Consider the following 22,372-nt stretch of genomic DNA (forward strand, 5'->3'; position numbering starts at 1 on the left):
CGGTATTTTCTGTAATCTTTGCTTTGCATAGTATCATTGTGGGGGTTAGCCGTAGGCATTCATATCAACTAAAGGGAGACTTTACAACAAACAAGTGAAAGTCTCTAAATCGACGTGTTCATATCCGCTGACGCCTATCTGGGTTGTAAAAAAGGAATAGAGCTGTATCGGGACCTGTAATTGTCGCTCATTCATGGGGACTGATTAGCATGTAGCTAATCTTAGCTACCAAACATCAACAGGAAGTAACGGACCGGCTGAACTCCAATGTCTTGCACTTTGAATTCTCCAGGTAGGACAATTGCTTATTACTATTCTGTGGCATGTCCTAACGTTTTGAATGATTATTTCGACAACGTCTTTGTAATATGAGCCTTTAAGTGGATTTGCTTGACAGCTTCAGTGTGGTAAGTGATTTAGCTAATATAAGTTAGCAATGACCTTACTGTGTTTGTTCTGTTGGTAATGTAATGTTACCACTTTTTCAGTTAACTGAACCAGAGATATTGAGTGCGTAGTTGTCTTTAAGTTTACTACATGTAAGGTAAATAAGTCGCACGAGTAACTAAAGATATCCCTTCTTCACAACAAAGTGTGTTAGCTCAAGAGCATTAGCTGACATGGCAGCTGTCATCCAAGGTGTCTAGAGGAGCTGGTGGGTGACTGTGTTTTTAGATAGTTCTCTGACAAGTCATCTCTTCTTACTATATCTGTGTACTGCAATTAATGTACGTTTTAATTAATTTAAGTGAATAAAATTGCACATATTATAGAAATCGGATCTAATCAGATTGAATTCACGGATGTGTGCAATAATTAAATTTTACAAGGCACTAACAATAACTGCAGTGTTACATTGCTGCTACAGTATTGTTGATATTGTACCTGTTTCTGCACTTTTTTATACTTATAATATTTCTGATGTGAATATATACATATTTCCTATATCTTAATCATTTCCGGTGTTAATATTGCAGTATAATGTACATCTATAGCAACTGTAACAAACCAAATTTCAATAGTAGTTCTGATTCTGATTGACACATTTGGAACACAAGGTGCTTTAATGAGCCCAGTTTATTACATGAAATGAAAGCCTGATCAAAATCCAAAGTGCACACTTGTAAATGTAGATTGTGCAGGCAGGGCAATTAGGATGATATAAAATGAAATGTCAACGTGTTTTATCATAATCAGGGCACCATGACCTTCACAAGATATACTGTACTTGGTAATTACCAATCATCCAGTCAAAAAGTAGAGGCATCCATCTTTAATGCCAGCATTATTCAAGAGTCCACTCTTTTATCAACACTGATAGCTGCTGTAATTAAACTTTCATATTTCTGTGAAGGGACGACTTGTACTTCCTCAGGCATGAACTGCACCTTGGAGAATGTCCTGGCAGATGCCAAGTCCTTAGTGGAAAGGCTTCGTAACCATGACAACGCCGCTGAGATGTTGATCGAACAGACAACATCGCTCAACAAGCGAGTGGACGCCATGAAACAGGTATGGTGTCACATGATGTCGTCTGCAATCTACATGTGAACAGTCTGTTTAAAAGGCTTTATTACAAAATGGCCAACGCTAACATTGTGTGGTGAAAAAAATGAAGTAGTAACATATAAAACTTTCTAAAGGCTTTTATTTTCATTAAAATATATTTTTTTTAAATTGGAAAATATAGCAACAATAACTCAGATATTTCCATTATGAGCCATCTAACATTGGCTGGTTTGACTGTGTCTTGATGGCAGTACCAGGAGGAGATTGACTCGCTGAACCAGGTTGCACGACATCGTCCCCGTTCCAGTCTGGTCCTGGGAATCCAACAGGAAAACCGTCAGATCAGGGATCTCCAGCAGGAAAACAAAGGTAGGCAGGTTATCTGTAATCATGTTTATATTGTCGTTAGATCTTGTAGATAGCTGTATTCTTGACGAAAATATGACAAAGTAAATAGGTATTTCTTTAGTCCATCGTCTTTGGCTCAAACTACCGTTGGTCCAAACCGTAGCTAATAGTGTATTTAGGTCAGATAAGAAAGGTGTGGTTGCTAATCATAGTAAGGCAAAGTGAAACCACGCAGATGTTGGAGTTTTATTTTGTTGCAGTGTTGTTGTCTTGTACACAACCCAAGCCTGTGTTGGTCCCTCTCCCTGCAGAGCTGCGGTCGTCATTAGAGGAACACCAGTCTGCTTTAGAGCTCATCATGACCAAATACAGGGAGCAGGTGTTCAGGCTGCTCATGGCCAGCAAGAAGGACAACCCCACCATAGTCACCCAGCTAAAGGAGCAGCACACCACGGTTAGTGTTTTTAACTGCTTGGCATTCTGGGAATATCAGATAATACACTTTACTGTTTTGTTTTTTCTCCAAAGTGTTTCCTTTGTCAAGCGTTAAGTTCATTTATTAAAAAATTATTAAAGTTGATTAGTTTTTTTGTTTTTATCATTGTAGGAAATGCAAGCACACATAGACAAAATCAACGAGATGGCCTCCGTGATGAGGAAGGCCATCGAGGTGGACGAGGGGCGGACGTGTGAAGACGAGGAGAGGATTAAACAGCTAGAGGTAAAAAGAAATTGTCCCACTCTTTTGCCCCCGTGGACTTCTAACAGCTCTTTAGACACAAGACCGGTATGGACTCTTGGTAGCGCACAGGAGTGACAAATCAAAGTGCATGAGGAAAGTCCTTAGCTACTTTTTTTTTTCATTACCAATACTTTGGTTCTGACAACCCGAGATGACACATGTATTTCCAGTGAGAATTGTCAGTTACTTCATTAGCAGTAACTAACTAGAGTACACAGAATTAAACTAATAACAACTAAATAACACTACAACCATCAAACTCATTGTAAAATATTGTGCTGTATTACTTACTGTATAAATCTAACATCTGCTTTTTACCTATTAAAATAAAGCAGACAGGAGTTTTCGTAGCTTTAAATAGGCCTTTCTTCCTCACCAGGGTCTGCGGAGAACTCTCACATCAGTTTACTAGAGACTAATAGCTAATTCCGCTTGGTATATTGAACATTTTCCACACATGTGATTTGTGCATGCACAAAAATAACTTCACTGGTTGATCCCTTGATCCTTAGCTCTAAATGTTCTGGTATGTTTTCTACCCTGCATGCCTGTGCATCTTATGTTGTTTCTTGGAATCCTATCTATAGGAGCTTTTAGAATGCTGAGTAATGCAATCTTAATGCTTTCAGAAACTAATACCCGCACACATTGTAGAAATGCCATCAACATTTTTCATTTTTGTATTTTTTAGCCGTGGGTTACTAGGCAAAGGACAGTAGATATTCAGAATGAATAAATGATTATGGAGCAAACATTCCGGAAGCAGCATTAAAGGGGCAGTCTGCGATTCTGGAAAATCACTTTTTTGTCAAAATCAGTGAATATTGATGATTATCCACTATTTGTCCACACTGTGTATGTGCTGAAAAAAATCTGGTGTTAATACACAGCCTAGGCTCTGTAAAAGGGTACGTAAACAAACGGTATGTTAACAAAGTGAGTCCACAGTGGCCAGCTACACGCCCGTTTACTGAGCCTAGGCTGTGTATCAACACTGGATGTTTTTCCTCCAGTGTACACACATGTAGCAGATCCTGAGGAGATATTCACTGAATTTGGCGAAAAAAAATATTTTGACAACAAGCATTCTCCAGAAATGCAAAGAAGCCTGGTGATAAGACATCAGTAGTAGAAGTGTTTTTTGTAGTAGTGGGGTGGTAGGATGGCCTAGAGAGGAAAGGGGTCCAACCAGCCAAGCATCCGGACAAGAGGATGTTATTTGTAACATTTGTGGTGACTGGTATTACATCTACGGTGACCACCATCTCTACCATTGTGTCCTTGAGCAAGGCACTTAACCCCAAACTGCCCCAGGGGCTCTTAAAGTATGGCTGACTATGCGCTCTGACCCCCTCCGAAGTGGAAAACTTGAGAGGGGATATGGGAAAAGACACATTTCAATGTGCCCTGTGTACAATTGACTAAAATTGAATTAACTTAACTTAACAGAACTTGTTGTAGTGTTCTTTCTTTTATCTTTAAGATTGTCTATACAATTCTGCTTGTTGTATTTCAGCTGGAGAACAGCGGGCTGCGAGAGCTGCTTGGAATCAGTCGCGAGGCCTTCCTGGTTCTGAAGAGAGACGACCTATCAGATAACACGTCACTGTCGCCTTTACTGACCAGCGCTGATGTCAGCTTAAGAAAGAGTTAGACAGCCCCTTAGTGACCCCCCCTCCCCTTATAATGTGTACAGTCTATTGCCACATACCTCTTCATGATTAAACCTACAGATTTTTCCAACCATCTTGTCCTTTCTTTCGGAGCATTTAGAGCATGACGCTCCAGAGGTGCATACCCATCTTCAGATACAATGACTGTGTTTTTTTTTTGTTTTTTTTTGGTACTTATGTTATGTTTGCCATAATTTGCCAGCATGCTTGAGTCTGTGATTGCCTGCAAGATTTTAAAGTGTGAATGATAAGAAGAGCTTGTGTTTCAAATAAATCTGTCAACATGAAATGATCACTGCTGGGTTGATGAGTATCTCATTTTACCCATGTCTCTTGTTCTGTTTTGGTTTGCTTTCGTTTACACTCAACTTCTTACTTTCATTGTTTTTGTTATTGCAATATATTATCATCAGAAGCCTCAAAGTAGGAATAGAAACATTATGCAACAACACACAGGATCTGCAACAAACCAGAAGAGAAGTGTTTTGATTTTGAAAGCATTCCTCCCACTTTCTGGTGTTGCTTTCAAGTGCATAAGAACATCTCAGTGTCAAATGAAGAGAAGCAGCCTTTTGAACTTCTACACAATTATTCTGTGCACCTAAAATAGCGCCTGTTTGAATCTCTATTAAATATAGGCTCTGTTGTGATTTCCTATGATCTGAGAGTAAATGTTAGGAGAGAGTTCCCACTCTGACACTAATTCCAACCACGACAAACGTCTTTATAAAACGTATAACGAGTTATCATTTGAGTTTTTTCCGTACATTGCGTGCCATTAAAAAACGTACCTACATTATAAAACACTTCTAGAAAAAGTCTTATTGGTTCAGTCACATCCAGTTGTTTACGTTAGGTTAGGTGACTCATCTCGATAACTTTACTCATCATCTTATCATCGATATCCTAGGAAGTGTTTGTGGCGGGCCGAAAGCTATCGCGAGAACCAGGGCGTGAATCACGTGGAAGCTTCGCTCACCCCGTCAGCTAGAGCCATGGCCAGAGCAGGTCCATGGGCCAGAGCATAGCCGCAGAGGGAGATGAGGCTCCCTCCATCAAACAGCTCAGTCCAGTCAAGCGTGTCGCCTTTGCCATGTCGACTCCTGCTTCCCAAACTCAGACGAATGCGAGGTTACCATTGAATATCCCGAGCAGCTGATAGAAGCCTTTTGTTTTTGCCACATAAACGCAGTGGAGGAAAATGTCCCGTTGGATTTGGTGCCCGTTGCTGCTTCTGCTGTGTGAAGTTCATTCGCAAGTGGAAAGTGAGTTATCAATTTGATCTCTCTTTCACTTTCCAGTGTTAGCAACGTTATTAAGCTTTCCCAATCTTTGAAATGTATTTTTTTTTGGACTATATAATCATCTACTTTATAGAATAGGTAGGTTAAAGGTTGCGTAGTGGTTCCTTGGTACTATACTGTATGTCAATCACTGGAGTGTCACTCGGCTCGTGCTGAACATGTCATTGTTTTGTAGCTTTAGCTAACGTTAGCTAGCAGGTAAATGCTTATTTTCCCCCCAAACATACCCATTTTTATCCAATTTAAATATAGCAAATGTGAGGTTTGAGGAGACGGTTTAACATAGGCTATATATTAGTGATATTAAGGAGTTGTTGTTATTGTTGGGCTTCTAACTATAGCTTACTTTTTATGAAACCCCTGTGATATTTATGTAAGGATGTCAGGGTTTTTCATGCATATATTTGAATAGTCCTGCTAGCATGTAGGCTATAACAGTGTAAAAAACAATGTCTTTAGGGAAAGTTCAGTGATGGCTGTCCTCATTCTGACCTTCGAATAAAATCCAATGAAGAAAAGTGGGAGAGTGACAGTCCTACTATTTACTCTGATAGGTAAAACAAACAGTTTGCCAGATAGCCGAATACCAGCAAGATAAGATAATATGTCAAGCAGGCCTGATGCCCTACCACCTGCTTAACAACATGTTGAAGAGATGCATTATTAATGTAAGTTTTACATACATTTTTTTTTAATTGAATTTCAATTTATGTGATGGAAAATTCAGTCTTTCTTTCCACTCCTAATTGTTCCATTGTGTGCGGGTGGAAATGCCTCCAAAAGAGCATTTAAGCCACATCATGGGACCCTGAACTCTCCTCTGGAGCTGAAGCAATTCTATTAGTTTAAGAAGAAGCCCTTAAAGGCACCAACACAATCACTCACGGGGCAGGGGGATCTCTAACATGCATTACTAGTTTTAAACTGTGAGAGTTAATGAAAAACAAATATATATATACAGATCAGTTAAAGGAATGAGTACAATGTGCAAAGTCATGCGATGTGAATATTTTTTTTAAGTCTGTATTTCAATAATCCACATCATATAGGTGGACACAGATTAGTGTATGAGTAAAGGCTTATGTTTAACCATAAAATAAACTCCAGTATATAGATCCTGGATTATGGTTTGTTCCTTACACAGTTCCTCTTGTTCAAGTTCAAATCTGTGGACCTTCAGCTTTAGTTTCCATACTTGACATTCTTCCTCTTAGTATGAGCGAACAAATGTCTAGCATGTCATTAAAAGAATGCACATTCATAATCGATTTGAAGTCCACAAGAGTACAGTGCGAGTGATTCGTAAAGGTCATGGGTTAGTGCCTTGAATGAGATTTTAGTTTTATTACTCTTCCTCCTCTCTGTGATTGCTGACATGATGGTTGACATATTCTGTTAATGTTGTGGTCATTGTGAAACATTGCTACACTATGCTTATCAGATGTAATGGCTGGAAGCGTTGCAGCATAATCAGTTGAAGCCATCGCGTGGTGTGACACGCACAGCAAATCAAGACTATGAGCTTCTCTGCACATTCCACTCAGATAGACGCTTAACGGTAACTTCAGAGTTAATACATCCGTGGCTGATTAATTATTACTGTGTCACATAGAACAGAAAGAAAAAACATTGGTGGTGACGCAAGCGGATAATCGGTGAGATGACCTTTACTGGCCAGTCCAAAGGTTTTTCAGATAAAAGTTGAAGATAAAATCCTTCTCTTTAACTAAATGACACAGTTGTATTATGAATATTGTGTTCATATTATTATATCACTGTACAAGCAGCCAACACTACAAGCTGGCTGTTGAAGTGGTTCATGCTGTGTTGTTAGATGTCTTTTAGGGTGGTCGTCAAACATGTGCAAGTATATCACCTCAATGCTAAACACAGAGTGTGTGTGTTGGTTGAGTCTTTACCGTATGGTTGCTGGTTGATGTGCTGCCCTTCTATCAGGTTGCCTTGTTGGCTTCACAATAACTGTCAGAGCTGTGGTCTGTGATGTCAGGGAGCTTCCTGTTTGTGGCCTCGTGTCTTGTAACTTACGTAGTTTGAGTGTTGAGTGAAACAGGGAATACAACTGCAATGTTATGTACATCATTAAAGAATAAAGAATAACATACTAGTTTGGCCTGTCCAGCTCATGGTGAATGTATGGTGTCTCTGTGGTAGAGGCCGTTTATAAGCAGCATACTACTACCATCAATCTAATCCAATCCAAACATGTGATGGATGGATACTAAACACAGACTCTCTCTCTCTCTCTCTCTCTCTCTCTCTCTCTCTCTCTCTCTCTCTGTCTCTCTCTCTCTCTCTCTCCTTCACAGACCGGGTGGTGTTCCTGCCGGGGGCGTTTCAGAACGTGAGCGTGTCCCAGAATGAGACGGTGCAGGCGCTGGTGTCCAGGATCCCCCCGGAGGTCTGCTTCATCACGCTGCAGTTCCACACGCAGCACCGCAACGCAACACTCTCCTACACCAGGGTGAGCAAGCAACGCCACCAACTCAAATTTAAATTAAGATTTTTTTTGGGGGGCATTTTTGCTTTTCCTAGACAGTTTTGCAGAGACATAGATGAAATGGGGTATAGAGGGGAATGACACGCAGAGAACGATCCATGCCAGATTCGAACCCGGGTCCGCTGCGACGAGGACTGAGCCATAGGCGACGCTGTAACCACTGGCGCTAACAGACGAAACCAGATGAAAGCTTAGTTGATGGTCAGATTCACGCATCTCTGTTTCATCAGCAAAAAATCCAAAGCCTAATCGGCGAAAATGCAAACTAATCCGTGAAATTCTATGAATGCCATTGCTGTAAGTGATAATGTAAGTTGTGCCTGTGTGTAATGAATGGGGGCTTTGTGAGTGCGCTGGGCTGACCCACTGGTAGAAGCTGGTCAGTCAGCTGATGTACCGTCCAGCAGGTCATGAGTGGCAGACCGGGTGGTTCTTAGAGGGGAAAAAGCTCCTGGCTTGGCTCCCAGACATTGGGATCCAGACAGACTAATATAGTTTCTCTTTATTTAACCCTGGGGGGGGATTGTAAAAACAAGAGAAAGGCAAACAGAAATCCCAATGCCAATTTCTCAGAAGCGGGAAAATTGTGCAAGGTAAAAGGAAAGAGACATGTTATGCTGAGTGAAAGTTCAGAATCACATCAATCTCACCCAGAACCACCAAATCTAAAAAAGGGGAAATGCTCTTAAATAACAGGGAATGTTTCTTCAAAAGGAAACAGTCACACAATAAAAAGTGAGAATGCATGCACACACTACAAATTCACAACATCCTTTTTTTATGTTGTTTATTTATTTGATCAGCCAGTGTGGTTTTGAACTGCCCATGTATGTTGACTGTCTATTAGCTACTCACAAACCACATACTATAAATCTGACAGGTCAGAGTTTGTATGCTAAGGGGTTGTTGGCATGTGTGTCATTTCTGTTGCTGTAAGCTGGAAAATCCTTTTACACACTAACTTGCTGGACCTCAAGGGGCGAATTAGACCAAATTTCAGCTGGAAACCAAATCGAATGAAGTATCTGTCTTCGCTACGGCACTCCTCCAGCACTGTCTGAAAGCAGCCCAGCCCAGCGATGTACAATGGAGTTACTGTATGAGCAGTGGTTGGGACTGAGAGGCTCATTCTATGCAGACAGGCTGGTAATACAACACAACAGTGATTCAGCAATTCGCTCAGTGGCAACATATCTGGTACGCTCCCTTGAAAACGATGCTGTCGGCGGTCATCTCACAATATCACAATTCTAACCTTAAGACAAACCGTAGGTGTCATTTCTTAGCATTTCAACATCACCCTGGTTCCATGGCACTGTTCATTGGTTCACAGATTACCCCACGATCGGCCAAAGACTGTGCGGTCAACTTATGCTGGGTTTACACTACACGACTTTTCACGCGATTTGACAGTCGCAGACAATCTTCCACTTCCATGTCGGACTGAAATCACAGAAGTCGTGCTGGAGTTGTGGCGTGCGCACGTAATCTCAGTCGTTTGGTGTATGGTGGTCTTCCGACCCGATTTCAGACAGTCTTCTTCCCGTCTTGACATTCCGACATCATCAAACACGTTTGATATTATCGCTAGTCTTAGGGGGTTGGCTCAAGCGAAATGACGTAAACACTGTCACACTCTCGCATGCACCAAGCACGACACAGGAGGAGCGGCATTAGTCGCGACCTGTGTCCGCCTGGTGAGGCACTTATTTCGGACACTTTTTCCTTGAAGCCTCGGCGGGAGAACCAGGCTGACAGCCGTGCAACCTTAACACTTTACCGTCAAATACAGGGTTAGGAGTTAAAGTTATTGGGGGACGAGATCAGCAAATAAAGATGGTCAAATAACTAAAGGAAGTCCCCCGCTCGGAATATTGAATTAACCTTTTTTTAATTAAATAATCACTATCGCGTCTGCGGAAATAATATTAATCTCAAAAGGAATCTAGTTGTAGTCTTGCAATATGAGACCCCCTGTCTTTTCAAAATCTCACTCTGTGACTGAAAACTAATGACTAGTTGTCTACAGGTGTGAGTTGATTGTCTTTAGATGTAAGAGGGTTTCAGTCTTCAGTCTTTTCAAAGTCTTTTCAAAGTCCTCTAGTGTAAGCCCAGCATTAGTCAACTATCTCACGGAAAAATTAAATTCAGAATAAAGTGTTGGTACCATGGACATATAAAGAAGTTGGTACCCACACAACAAGTGCATTATTTCAGCACACACTGAAGACTATTAACAAGAACATTAGCTAAATCTTCCTCTATATTGTAGACAACAGTATGATGTGATGTGAAGCACCAAAGGTAAACCCCAATGCTCCAGGGTCTGTTGACTTAGTGGTGGTGATACACGTTGACCAGATGATTAACTGTTTCCCCCTGTCCCGTGATCACTGTTTCCCTCTGTGATCACACATCCTAGGGTTGTTTACCAACTAGTTCTTGTGACCTGAGAGTTTACCAGTCCAGGATGTGGTCAACTGTCACACACATAGACTGGACTTACTGTCGGAAAACACACACACAACACATTTGGTAGATTTGCGAAACAACATTGATTCATTTAGACTTGAAGCTTGGTTGCCTTCAGCTCTTGGACTCACTGCAGTGAAGCACAATCCTCAGCACGTGGCCTGCTTTGTGGGTTTATAACACACAAGAAGAATAATCCATGGAACAAAGAACCAAGTGTGTCTGGATGTTTTCACCTTAGAAAATATTCTAGAAGATGGTCTCATCCTCGACGTGTGCACACAGAAACTCTATATGTTCAAGAATTCCATGTCCAGACTCTATGAAGCTCCACATGGATGGACAACTTTAATACACCGGCTTGTTATTTTTTTTTAAAGATTATTTTTTGGCATTTTCAAGCTTTATTAGACAGTACAAAGTTGAAATGAGACAGAGAGAGAGGGGGGATGACCTGCAGTAAAGGTCCACGGGTCGGATTCGAACCCGCGACCACTGCAACGAAGGCCGGAGCCAATATGGTACGCACTCTATCCACTACGCCACTGGAGCGCCCCAGTTTGTTATTTAAATAATGGGCTTACACTGTACTTGAATACAGCCTCACTGAGCTGCTAGCATGCCTAAAGACTCTTCATCACGTTTTCATGCCGTTTCAAACTGTATTTGTCTGCATGTTGTTGTGTGTGCGTCCTCTGACCAGTTGTTTTGTGTGTGTGTGTGTGTGTGTGTGTGTGTGTGTGTGTGTGTGTGTGTGTGTGTGTGTGTGTGTGTGTGTGTGTGTGTGTGTGTGTGTGTGTGTGTGTGTGTGTGTGTGTGTGTGTGTGTGTGTGTGTGTGTGTGTGTGTGTGTGTGTGTGTGTGTGTGTGTGTGTGTGTGTGTGTGTGTGTGTTCAGATGCCGGGCCTGGGTCTCTCCCTGACAGCAGTGGACTCTGGGCTGCTGTCCTCTCTCCTGCCGGGCCAAGCCTCTCTGTCTCTGTTCCTGTCTTCTCCTGATGGAGACACTGTGACGGGCACAGGGGTCATCCTGCCATACTCCAGCACCGGTACTTCTGCTTTAACACTACTACAAACACACTACTGTCAGGCTGAGGCTGTGTTCGACACGGACTACTTAGGTCCTACTCATACTCATTTTGATGTCCATTTGAGTAAGTTTGTGGTTGTGTATGCGAGTTTGTGTAGGCGAGAAATGCCCGGATGAGAATTTACGGGAAGATTTTGTGAATGGATCGATAGGTAACTTATTTTTGTACTAACTTATTTTTTTTTTGTATTAACATTGAGAATGTAAACCAAACGTAAAAATAAATTTATTATAAACAATGTAGGGCTGCTCGATTATGGCAAAAATTATAATCACGATTATTTTGATTGATATTGTAATCACGGTTATTAAAGACGATTATTCATTGTAGGGATGCACCAACATGAAAATTCAGCCAATTCTTTCAACATTACATAAACAAAACTCCCAATTGTGCTCCTCAAACATAGCCTACAACTAAAAAGCCACACAAAATAAATAATCAGTAAAACCTTCCAATCTAAGAGTAAAATTAATATTTTACTAGGGATGTGATTGTGAACCATTCATTGATTTGTACTTCGACTTATAAGAGGAGGTAGGCTATGAATCTACAAAAAGATCGACTTATTGCCTTCTTTTTTTTTGCAGTGCACGTTGAGTTGCTGTAAAAAAAACTACACCACAGCGACACCGTAATGTTCAGAATTTGCATCAGAGCGCTGATCATAAAAATTAGACGCTTTATTTAAACGAAGTCCATGCTTAGGTGCTGGTTGTAACTTTTCGTCTGTAGACTGAAACTAACGGAGGGGGTGCGTCTCACTGTATATTTGCTCTTGTCGCGCAGATAGTTTGCCGACATGGCACAATATATTCAGGCTCGAGAAATGCAATCAGAAAGCGGAAGCCTTTCCCCTCAACAACGTTAACGTGCAGAAATTCCCGACTATCATTTTACCCGTAAAGCCACAGAGCTTTTCTGCGCGGCGGCTCACATCGGCAAGTTCTCACAGTGAATGACACCGTTACCCACCGCCATCACAGTGTCTCACTCACACCATGTTTCACCGAGTGAAACGCTGCTTCAATCGCGCAAGGCTTTTGTGTTTCGGTGTAACATCCTGGACGAGCGTTTTAACTTTATGCTGAATAAACAATTGCACTGGAATCGCTGAAAGCGACAGTGTTCGGGCGGGAGCGGTGCGGAGAGCAGGTGGAGACAGAAGGGTGCGCTGCATTTACTACACATGACCCGGCGTGCCGCACAATAACCGTTTTATTACGATTATCTAACCGAAATCGAAATTCAATTAATCGCCCAGCCCTAAAACAATGTTTTATTTACGAGAGCGGCTCGGTAGCTTGTCGACTGTGACGTGATTTACGTCAGCTGAGATGCTTCTGTATACTTCAGTGTAAACGGTCCGACGAACCTCGCATACACAATCGATCGTTAAATAGAGATTATGTAGTATATACTTGCTGAGTATGTAGGAGGGAGGACGTTAGTAGGCTGTTTTGAACGCAGCCAAAGTGTTTTGATGTGTTTGGCTTAACCTGAGTCCTAAATGCAAGGAGATGCAGCAACTGTTAAATTGAACCGTTTCCAAAAAAATAAATAACACGGTAACTTTCGCCACAGACTAAAAGCAAACTCTCAGTTCATTGTGATTTTGGCTAGAGGAAGCTCATGAGAGTGACTTGTGGCACTGATTGTGTGTGGTTGCTCGTATGCCTCGCTTAGTGTGTTGAAACAGCCTTTAGAACAAGTCATCGTGACATGGCAGGGCTCCACTGCACACTTTCATTTTCTTTCTTTTATAACACACAGATCTACACCAAGCACAAAAGATAACAGAAAAATACAAACGGCAAAAAAAATAACCTGTGTAGACCCCTTCCCCACCCAATAGCTCTCCATTAACTAATATGGGCAGGTTGCAAAGATCCACAAGGACTATAAATTGAATGCACCTAATGAATGAACTTTTTCTCTTTCAGACCCGGTCCCTGGAGCGTGTAACATGGAGTCCAACCTCGACCTGGACCCAAACGTCTACATCCTATACAACCTCTATGAGACCACCATCCGCTTTGCCCCGGCTAACCTAGGATACGAGAGGTAACACACACACACACACACAACGCACTCACACACACACACACACACACACACTGGTCTTTTTAACATCAACACCCGCTCAACTCCCTTGCTCAGCCTGTTCAGCTGCAGAAAAACAAAAATGCCTCACTGTTTATTTGCTTTGAAACGATCTCGTGCTCTCTCCGTCACACACACACACACACACACACACACACACACACACACACACACACACACACACACACCCTGTTCCTCGTTATTTCTCAACAATGTAATGCGTCTCAGCCGTCTCGGGGCAGATACACAACGCACTGGCTCTCCTGTTAAATCATTTCCTGTTGAGTCATCGCATGCCTCTATTCAGGGTTGGTTTATCTGAATGCTTTATATGTTTGAGGAAGAGCTGGTTTGCCTGCAGTTCTCAGGTCTTAATCACAGTCATTGCTTGAGGGATCGTGTCATCAAGGCAACTAGGAGGCCCATAAATACCATTGGGTCAATTTTGACACACTTTGAGACTTTTTTGGGGGAAATTCCAAACATAAATATGGCAAATTGAATTTTCAGCTTACAACCAAAGTTAGTTTGGACAGATACAAGCAGCTTTGTAGACTTGGTCTTCGGTTGCCAAGTTCCCTTCAGTAGAAACTGTAACTGACAGGTGTAATTTATTATCATGTCAGGGGAGGAGTCAACTCCATGACCACCACACCTGTCACTTACTCAATGCTTTGTAATATCCAAACCTGAGCTGTGCAACACTGGCATAGTCCATATATACTCTTAACGTGCATTTGAGGATTAGTCTTATGTTCACACTGAAAAAGTGACACTTAGTTTTCGTAGATACTCGTTTTGGCCAAGTCAGCACAACCATGAAGAATTTGGTTTTAAAACTCTGCAAAAAAATGTCGGACTGAAGCATGATTGAATTACACAGAGCTATAAATAAAAAAGCGATTTTCCCTAGCAGAGATACAAATGTAGAGTCACACAAAGACATAAAGGATGTTTTCATTCATCTAATACATCTGGTTTTATCTCATTTGACTGTTTGTGCAAGAAGATTTTTTTTTTTTTGATAATAATAATTTCCAAAAAAACAACTCTTCTGCGTAGGAGTGAACCAGGGTCCTGCAGTGAACACGTCTTAGTCATATTAGCCTGCTGACATGGATAAATCTCTGGTTGTCTGCGTTCACACACTTCACTACAGCGGTCAGCGGTTCACTCAGAGCGCTGATAAACCACAGCATTACACAGGATGACTTTACACACACAGGTACTAGATGATGTCAAGTTTCACTTTGAGTCCTAACACTGTTCTCTCACACCCACTATCTCTTTATCTCTGTCTCTCTCTCTCTCCCTCCCTCTCTCTCTCCCCCTCCCTGTCTCTCTGTCTCTCTCTCTCTCTCTCTCTCTCTCGCTCTTTCTGCCTCTATTAAGTTGGTTGTATTAAAGGTGCGGTGTGTAAAGGGAATTGGCGCTTTTCAGAACAGACTTGTTAGAAATGGATTATATTTTGTGTTGTTTTCTCACCTTGGAAATAGCCTTTTATATCTACATAGGCTCGGGGAGCGCCGCCATGTTGCACCGCCATGTTTCTACAAAACGGACAAAATAAAAGGCCATACATGTTTATATAAAGTGGGTGTGCTGGAGAAATGCCAGGCCATCTTCAGTTACTAGCTTCTTGTCCTTGAAGGCCACCGTTGCTTCTGTAAATTCTCAGAACGAGAGGGAGCGTTGTAATCTAGGACTTTCACCACTAGATGACGCCAATATACTCCTATATTACACACCGTAAAGGTACATCTTCGATGCATTATCGAGACCCTTGTTTACCAAAGCCCAGGACTATTGTTTTCTCACTGAGTTTTAAAGATACTTAACATTTTAAATCAAACCTAGAAGACACAAAAATAACTGAATCTACGTCATTTGTCTTGTCTGGTCGTCCATCAGGGGAGCAGATCCTCCGGCCTGCGACCAATCCACAGCCAGCACCACGCGCTGGCGTCTGCTCTACGACGTCTACCAGTACTTCCTGCCTGAGAACGACCTATCAGAGCGCAGCCTGTTCACTGGCATGCAGAGTGTGGCCGACATCCAGGGAGTGATGGACAACAGCAAACTGGTGGGACACCGTAGTTTGTGACATGTAACAGAATAAAGTAAAGTACAGACACACTGTATGCTGATGACTCACTGGTTTCTTGCTCTCAGGTGATGACTCTGCTATCAACAGACATGAGCACAGCAGCGTTTAACTCCATCCCAGGCCAGGGCGTCATCTACTCAGTGATCGTCAGAGACCCTCTGCTCAACACCTCGGCCTCCTACGTGCCCGTACACACCTACGCATGCAGCTTTGCCTCCACGCTGGACGGCTGTCACACCCTGGGTGAGACCCTGTTGGGCTTAATGCACTCTGGGACCGTAGAAACCTGCCTGAAACCAAACATATGTGCTGCAATTTGATAGTATGTAACAGGAAGAGTACTGATTTACTATTTTCTTTACTGTTTTCTTATCTTCAGGAAAGGTATCTACAAAGATCTTCTTCACCATCACTGGCTTGGCAGGCCTGTTCGTCTGCTTCTTTGGCCATCGGTTCTTCAAATGTGGTGAGCAGTTTGACATTTTGTCATTCGAATTATAGTGAGATATAGTTTCTAATATTTTGGCCCAATACTGTGACATATGCTGATTATCTAAACTGGGATTTACTAAATATTGACATATTAATGATAGAGGTCCACACAGTCTATGGTTTTCTTTCTAAGAAAATATGTCCCATCGTTCTGAGAAAAGGAGCTTCTCTAAAACAGGACTCCTTTCTTCTAAGTTGAGCTTGTCCCCAGCCACAGTTGGCTTTAGGGTCAACAGAATAGACGAGCAGGGCTCAGAGGTCATGTTTGCATTACATGTCTTCATTGGACCTTGAGCAAGGCTATGGCGTTGTGCTTACAACCGAGAGCTTCGGGTGTAGCTTCCATCTGCAAGTAGAAGAAACAGCAGTTAACTCCTAGCACTGGCCTGCCTCTCATGTGATAGACAAAAGGACTGTTCCAAACTCAACCCGTGACTGTGTTCGGCTGCATGCCACCATGAGCTCTGATAAATCTCAAAGTTGTCATGGTAACAGGATGTGACACAGGGAGGTTCTGGATCATGTGTTTTCAGCTTTAATTTCCTGTTCTTGTGGAGCCATCAGGAATCATTCATTGCATTGAGTTTTGATTCTCTCTCTGTTTCTATGGTGCAGAGCTGTTCTGCATGGGCTTCAGCTTTGCAGCGTTCTTCTTCTTCGTGCTCATTACAAGGACAACCACACTGGACTATGACAGTGAGTTTGTCTCTCCATTTTGATCTTTTGTGTGTAATGTTATAGACAAGACTAAACCAAACACACACACACACACACACACAGTGACCTGTTGTCTGTCTGTCTGCAGTCTGCCTGACCCTGTCAGCAATGATCGGCGTGGTAGGGGGAGTCCTGCTGGTGATGAGCTGGTGGCGTTTTGGTTCTGTCATGGCCTGTGTGGTGGTGGTGGGACTGATGCTAGGATTCCTCATCGCCTCAACCGTCCTATTCACTCCTCTGGGTAGGAGAATAAAAAAACAACCTGCTGGTGTCTTATTTAGTATGACTGCAGAGGCATTTGAATACCGTGGGAAACAGCCAGTCATGGTCAAGGAAGAAATCCTGCTTATCTACAGTGTGTGTGTTATATAAATGTTTTCCAGTATGTTCAGTGTGTGTGTGTGTCTCTGTTCAGGTGACCTGGATGTGTTCAGGCGATCAGATGTGGTTTTCTGGGTGACATTCTGCTGCATCATGGTCATAGTTCCGCTGGTCTTCGTGCGTTGGCCCAGAGAGGTGACACATTTTACACTCTTCAACCCACTCACTGCACTGGAGTCAATGGAGCGTTTTAAGCACTTTACTTTGGGGCCATCTAGTGCTAGTATTAGGAATGGATCACTGAATCATTTTAAAAATAGGGTGTTATCAGACCAAAAAAAGAAATTAGTTGGAAAAAAAAAGAACACGCCTTTTGAAAAAGCTTTGAAGCGCCACCTGAAGTAATAACAGGATATGATTGTTTAAAGTTTGGGGGAGAATAAAACATTTATTATACTTGAAATTTGTGGAGTTGTTCTCGACAGACGATTAGCTTAGCTTAGCATAAAGACTCGAAGCAAGAGGGAAACGGCATGAATACAGTATTATCTGATTTTGAAAATATTTGCCTCCATATTGCCAATTTTCACATTTTCCTAGCACGGAACCCTTGACAGCCAACTGAATATCTAACTCTGACTTCAGAAGGTAATAATACAAATCCAATAAATAAATTAAAGGAAAATTATAATAAGATTGTAATAAAAAGGGGGCGCCCTTAGCTCAGTTGGTAGGGCGTCCCCCCCCGGGCCGGGCCCAGCAGCAGACCCGGGTTCGATTCCCGCCCGCGGTCGTTCTCTGCATGTCACTCCCCTCTCTGCCACATTTCACCTCTGTCTCTACACTATCAATAAAGCATAAAAATGCCCAAGAAATATATATATAAAAAAAAAAGATTGTAATACAAACAGATATTGTTAAAAAAAAAAAGAGAAAAAGAAAAGATGGTAATAATAAAGGTGTGTGACTGTGTTTCTCTGGTGTCAGGGTAACATCCTAGCGTGTGGCGTGGTCGGTGCCTACGCTGTCATCCTGGCCGTCAATGCCTACATCTACACCAGCCTCTCCTTCATCACGCTCAACATCCTCAAGCGCTTCCTCAACAACAACTACAGCGCCGTGTTCACAGACGTGCCTTTCCAACTCATCGGTGAGTTCACCACTGACTGAGTAACCCTGTCAAACTTAAAGGTCACATTTTATGCTAATTTTCAGTTTCAAAATCTTCATTTGGGTTTTCTACTAGAAACTGTTTTTAATGGTCTAAAGTCCAACAAAAACCTTTATATTTCTCACAGTGCCATGGCTGAATCTCCTCTTTTCAGCCTCTGTCTGAAACGCTCTGTCTCTTTGAGCCCCGCCTTCCAAAAAGCCCATGCTGCTCTGATCGGCCCTGAAACTAACTACTGGTGTGAATCTAACCGCCAGTTAGATTCAGGGGTATGTGGGGGTTTGTTTATCACAGGTGGAGGTAGTGCTAGCCTAGGTTGGTAATGAGTGGGCTAGGCTTCTCCCCTTATTACATCATATGGGGAGAGAAATCTGAAATCGTTTTTTGAACACCGCAGAAAAGATAGGGTTGTTTTTTTCTCGTACTTTGGGAGTCTAGTCACACAGGGGAACCCATATCAATGTTGCAAAATCATGAAATAGTACACTTAGTTTGCATAAGGGGTGACCTGTAAATGTTTACGCTCATCAACTCAATCTCTCCCTCTCTCCTCCCCCCTCCCTCAGACTACATCATGATCACAGTGTGGGTGGTGTTTGGTGTAGGGGGCGTGGTCCTCCAGCTCTACCGGGAGCGCTCCCGTCCGTTCTTCCCCCCCAGCCCGTACCTCATGTGGCTGCAGGAGCGCGAGCGCCGCACCACCAACGTGCTGGACCCCAGCCACCACTTCCCCCCACTGCCCAACCGCCTCCTGGCCCGGGCACGCCAGCTCACCAAGCGCATGGAGCCGGCCGGAGAACACACACCTCTGCTCCTGTGAAAGTAGCCCACCACCTCTCTCCCAAAGGCGGATAAGTACAATGAACAGCTGGGGTGGGAACCAGACAATACAACCCTGATTGCACCTGGACTGCCGTATTACAAGGAAGCCAGGGAGCTTTTGGGTTTATCAGGAAGGGGATACTGTGCCTTGTGCCTTGTGACTAGTGCTGGGACCTGACCCCAGATCAGCTGATTGGTACACAGCCTCACTAGCAGAAACCAGGCGGGATGATCTCACTGACACTCTCCAGGAGGACTTTGAAGTTTTAGAATCTCCTTTTTTTCCTGAACGCCACCTTTTATTTCACACTTCAAGGTGGAGACAGGAAATCTGGAGAATGCTTCTTGTAATATCACTTTTTTTTTCAAAATCAGTGAGTATCAGGTTATTATACACAACCTGTCTGTACTGTCTGTGAGCTGAAAGAAAATGTGGTGTTTGTACACACACAGCCTTGGCTCTGTAAACGGGCATGCAAACAAACAAATGGGACACACCTAGCAACAATGCTATCGATATAGGCTAAGATTTATCTCTATGCAAAATACAGGTAGCAGGTGTTTGAAGTAGTACTCTAGCAAGTGTGACATTAAGCCGGTCAATATTTGAATAGGTGTTAAAGTCAAATACTTCACTATAATATAAAGCCAGAGTATAAGCCAATCATTAGCTTTGCCTACAGTATATCGATAGCATTGTTGCTAGTAGCTACAGTGGGTTGGTCTGAGTCACTTTGTGTACATACACGTTTAAAGAGCCTATGCTGTGTATCTTCACCAGCTTTCTATAAGTGCACACACAGTGCCGATGGCTAGCAAATAGTGAGGAGATATTCACTGATTTTGACAACAATGTATTTTAACTAAGAGCTTTCTCCAGAATCGCTGACTCTACCTTTTTGAATTATATTTTAACAATCAGTGAAACTGAAAATTGAAACTAAAATGGTCTTTTTTAATGACTAACACGTAGCTGTTGATGCTTCATTGTGTCTGTTGCTTCTGCACTAAAGTCACAAACCACTTCTACAGAGAAATACCACAAGAAAAAGCTCGATGACTATATATTTTTTTAACCCAACTGGCGTAAAAAAAAAAAAGCTGCGATCAATCGTAACGTTGTGTTTTGGAGTTTGCTTTTAAAACTACACTCTCAGGCCAGACTCCTAATAAAGATACTGTGTAACTTTAATGCTCACATATTATGCTTGTTTTCTGGTTCAAAATTGTAATTTGGGTTTCCACCAGAAACTGTTTTCATGAGGTGTCCAAAAAACCTTTTATATTTCTCACGGTGCCATGGCTGAGTCTCCTCTGTTCAGCCTATGTCTGAAACGCTCCGTATTAGAGCCTGTCTCTTTAAGCCCCGCCTTCCAAAAAGCCCAGTCTGCTCTGATTGGTCCTGAATCTAACTGCCTGTTTTAATCTCACTGTCAGTTGATTCAGGGGTATGCGGGTATCACAGGTGGAGGTAGTGCTAAGATAGGTTGGTATAAGGGGGCGTGGCATCATAAGGTGAGAGAAATCTGACTGGGGATTTTGAACACAGAAAGGTGAAGAGAGAGAGAGGGTTGTCTTTTCTCATACTTTGGGAGTCTCTAGTGTAATCAGTGACCCATATTAATGTTGTGAAAACATGAAAAAGAGCATTTATTTCTTTATAAAAAGTGACCTTTAAAGGTGATGTACAGTCATTTAAAAATGTATGTGGGGATTTTATATATGTTCTTTTGTCTAAACTCTAATGTGCCATTTGACCCTGAAGGTTTAAGGTTCAGCCTGCAGTCATGATGGGGTCACACAGGTCATCACAACAAGCAACACAACTGACTCTGAAATATTGTCTTTATTCTCTTTCCTACTTTTAACAATTGAACAAGAACAAACATACAGTATGCTTCTATATGTCTGCGTTGACTGTGGCAGAAGTCTATGTTGCTTATACTGGTTTGTAATGGCAGTTCGGTCAGTTCCTTTTTTTGTAATTTGCACACTAGATTTTAAATGTATTTAATTTCTATGGCTCTTATCGGTGCTGATGTGTGCGTGTGTGTGTGTGGGTGCGTGTGTGTGTGTGTGTGTGTGTGTGTGTGCGTGTGTGTGCGTGTGTGTGTGCGTGTGTGTGTGCCGGGACTGTACTCAGGGTTTCACAATGCACTGAGACGCTCGACAATTAAGAAACCTTCCACTTTAGGCCTGGAAATGTCTGTCAGTATTTGTATTTAGCTACCGAGATGAACTTTATGGTCCCACCACGGCTTTTTTTTTAAATATACATCCAAAACAATATGCAGACATGTCTCTGAAATGAATTACACCCACTGTCATTTGTAATTTAACATGTTTTGATATTTAATAAATGCCTACAGGTGAAAACGATAGTTACGTATGTAACTACGGTTCTATGAGTTCCGGATGACCGCCAGAGGCGGTGCTTATAGCACTGGATATTCCATTGCGCGCATGCGCAGGTCGAGATCTTTATACCAACAAAGTCACCTGTGACACCCGGGTGACTCCGGGAATGTATATATTCCGGAAGTCACCAGAGGTTCTGTTCCACTGGATCTTCTCGCGGTGTCTGAGAAGTCTGAGTGACAGAGAACTCTGGCGGTCATCCGGAACTCATAGAACCGTAGTTACATACGTAACTATCGTTCTATTTCGTTCCTACTGACCGCCAGAGGCGGTGCTTATAGCACTGGATGACTTATACCAAAACGGTCACGAAGAGTACTCATCAATTAAGGGCTTGCAGCCATCAACAAGACAGCTGTCATTCCACCGGATGAGGTGCAGCAACATTTACTCTGTAGAGCCGCGCAACGTACATGATGAAGACCATGTAGTCGTGGCGCAAATGTCCTGCCGTGAAATCCGCTTCAAGGCAGCCCATGATGTAGCCATACTCCTGGTAGAGTGGCACTCAACGGCCAAGGCATGGGGAGCCCCTGTGCTCTATATGCATACAAGACCACATCCAC

At 42.5% G+C, this 22,372-nt stretch overlaps 2 protein-coding genes across 4 annotated transcripts; both read left to right on the forward strand.

Annotated features, from left to right (window-relative positions):
- The first annotated feature begins 23 nt into the window (after positions 1–23).
- On the forward strand, positions 24–4,334 carry fgfr1op2 (FGFR1 oncogene partner 2). Its single transcript, XM_080051329.1, has 6 exons — positions 24–292; positions 1,355–1,512; positions 1,761–1,878; positions 2,169–2,311; positions 2,465–2,578; positions 4,116–4,334. Exons 1-6 carry the CDS (start codon positions 268–270, stop codon positions 4,251–4,253), a joined length of 696 nt encoding a protein of 231 aa, XP_079907455.1. The 5' UTR covers positions 24–267; the 3' UTR covers positions 4,254–4,334.
- A 937-nt stretch (positions 4,335–5,271) lies between these two features.
- On the forward strand, positions 5,272–21,756 carry tm7sf3 (transmembrane 7 superfamily member 3). 3 transcript variants are annotated; one of them, XM_080051316.1, is made up of 12 exons: positions 5,272–5,537; positions 7,904–8,058; positions 11,463–11,613; positions 13,599–13,719; positions 15,670–15,841; positions 15,931–16,108; positions 16,245–16,331; positions 16,973–17,053; positions 17,163–17,315; positions 17,490–17,590; positions 18,383–18,545; positions 19,133–21,756. In XM_080051316.1, exons 1-12 carry the CDS (start codon positions 5,474–5,476, stop codon positions 19,384–19,386), a joined length of 1,680 nt encoding a protein of 559 aa, XP_079907442.1. In that variant the 5' UTR covers positions 5,272–5,473; the 3' UTR covers positions 19,387–21,756. The 3 variants fall into 3 exon arrangements, with proteins under 3 accessions (XP_079907442.1, XP_079907443.1, XP_079907444.1); XM_080051317.1 differs by lacking the exon at positions 17,163–17,315; XM_080051318.1 differs by lacking the exons at positions 16,973–17,053; positions 17,163–17,315.
- Positions 21,757–22,372: the final 616 nt, after the last annotated feature.

This window comes from Ammodytes marinus, assembly GCF_949987685.1.
Source record: "Ammodytes marinus genome assembly, chromosome: 22".
Lineage (NCBI taxonomy): Eukaryota > Metazoa > Chordata > Actinopteri > Uranoscopiformes > Ammodytidae > Ammodytes > Ammodytes marinus.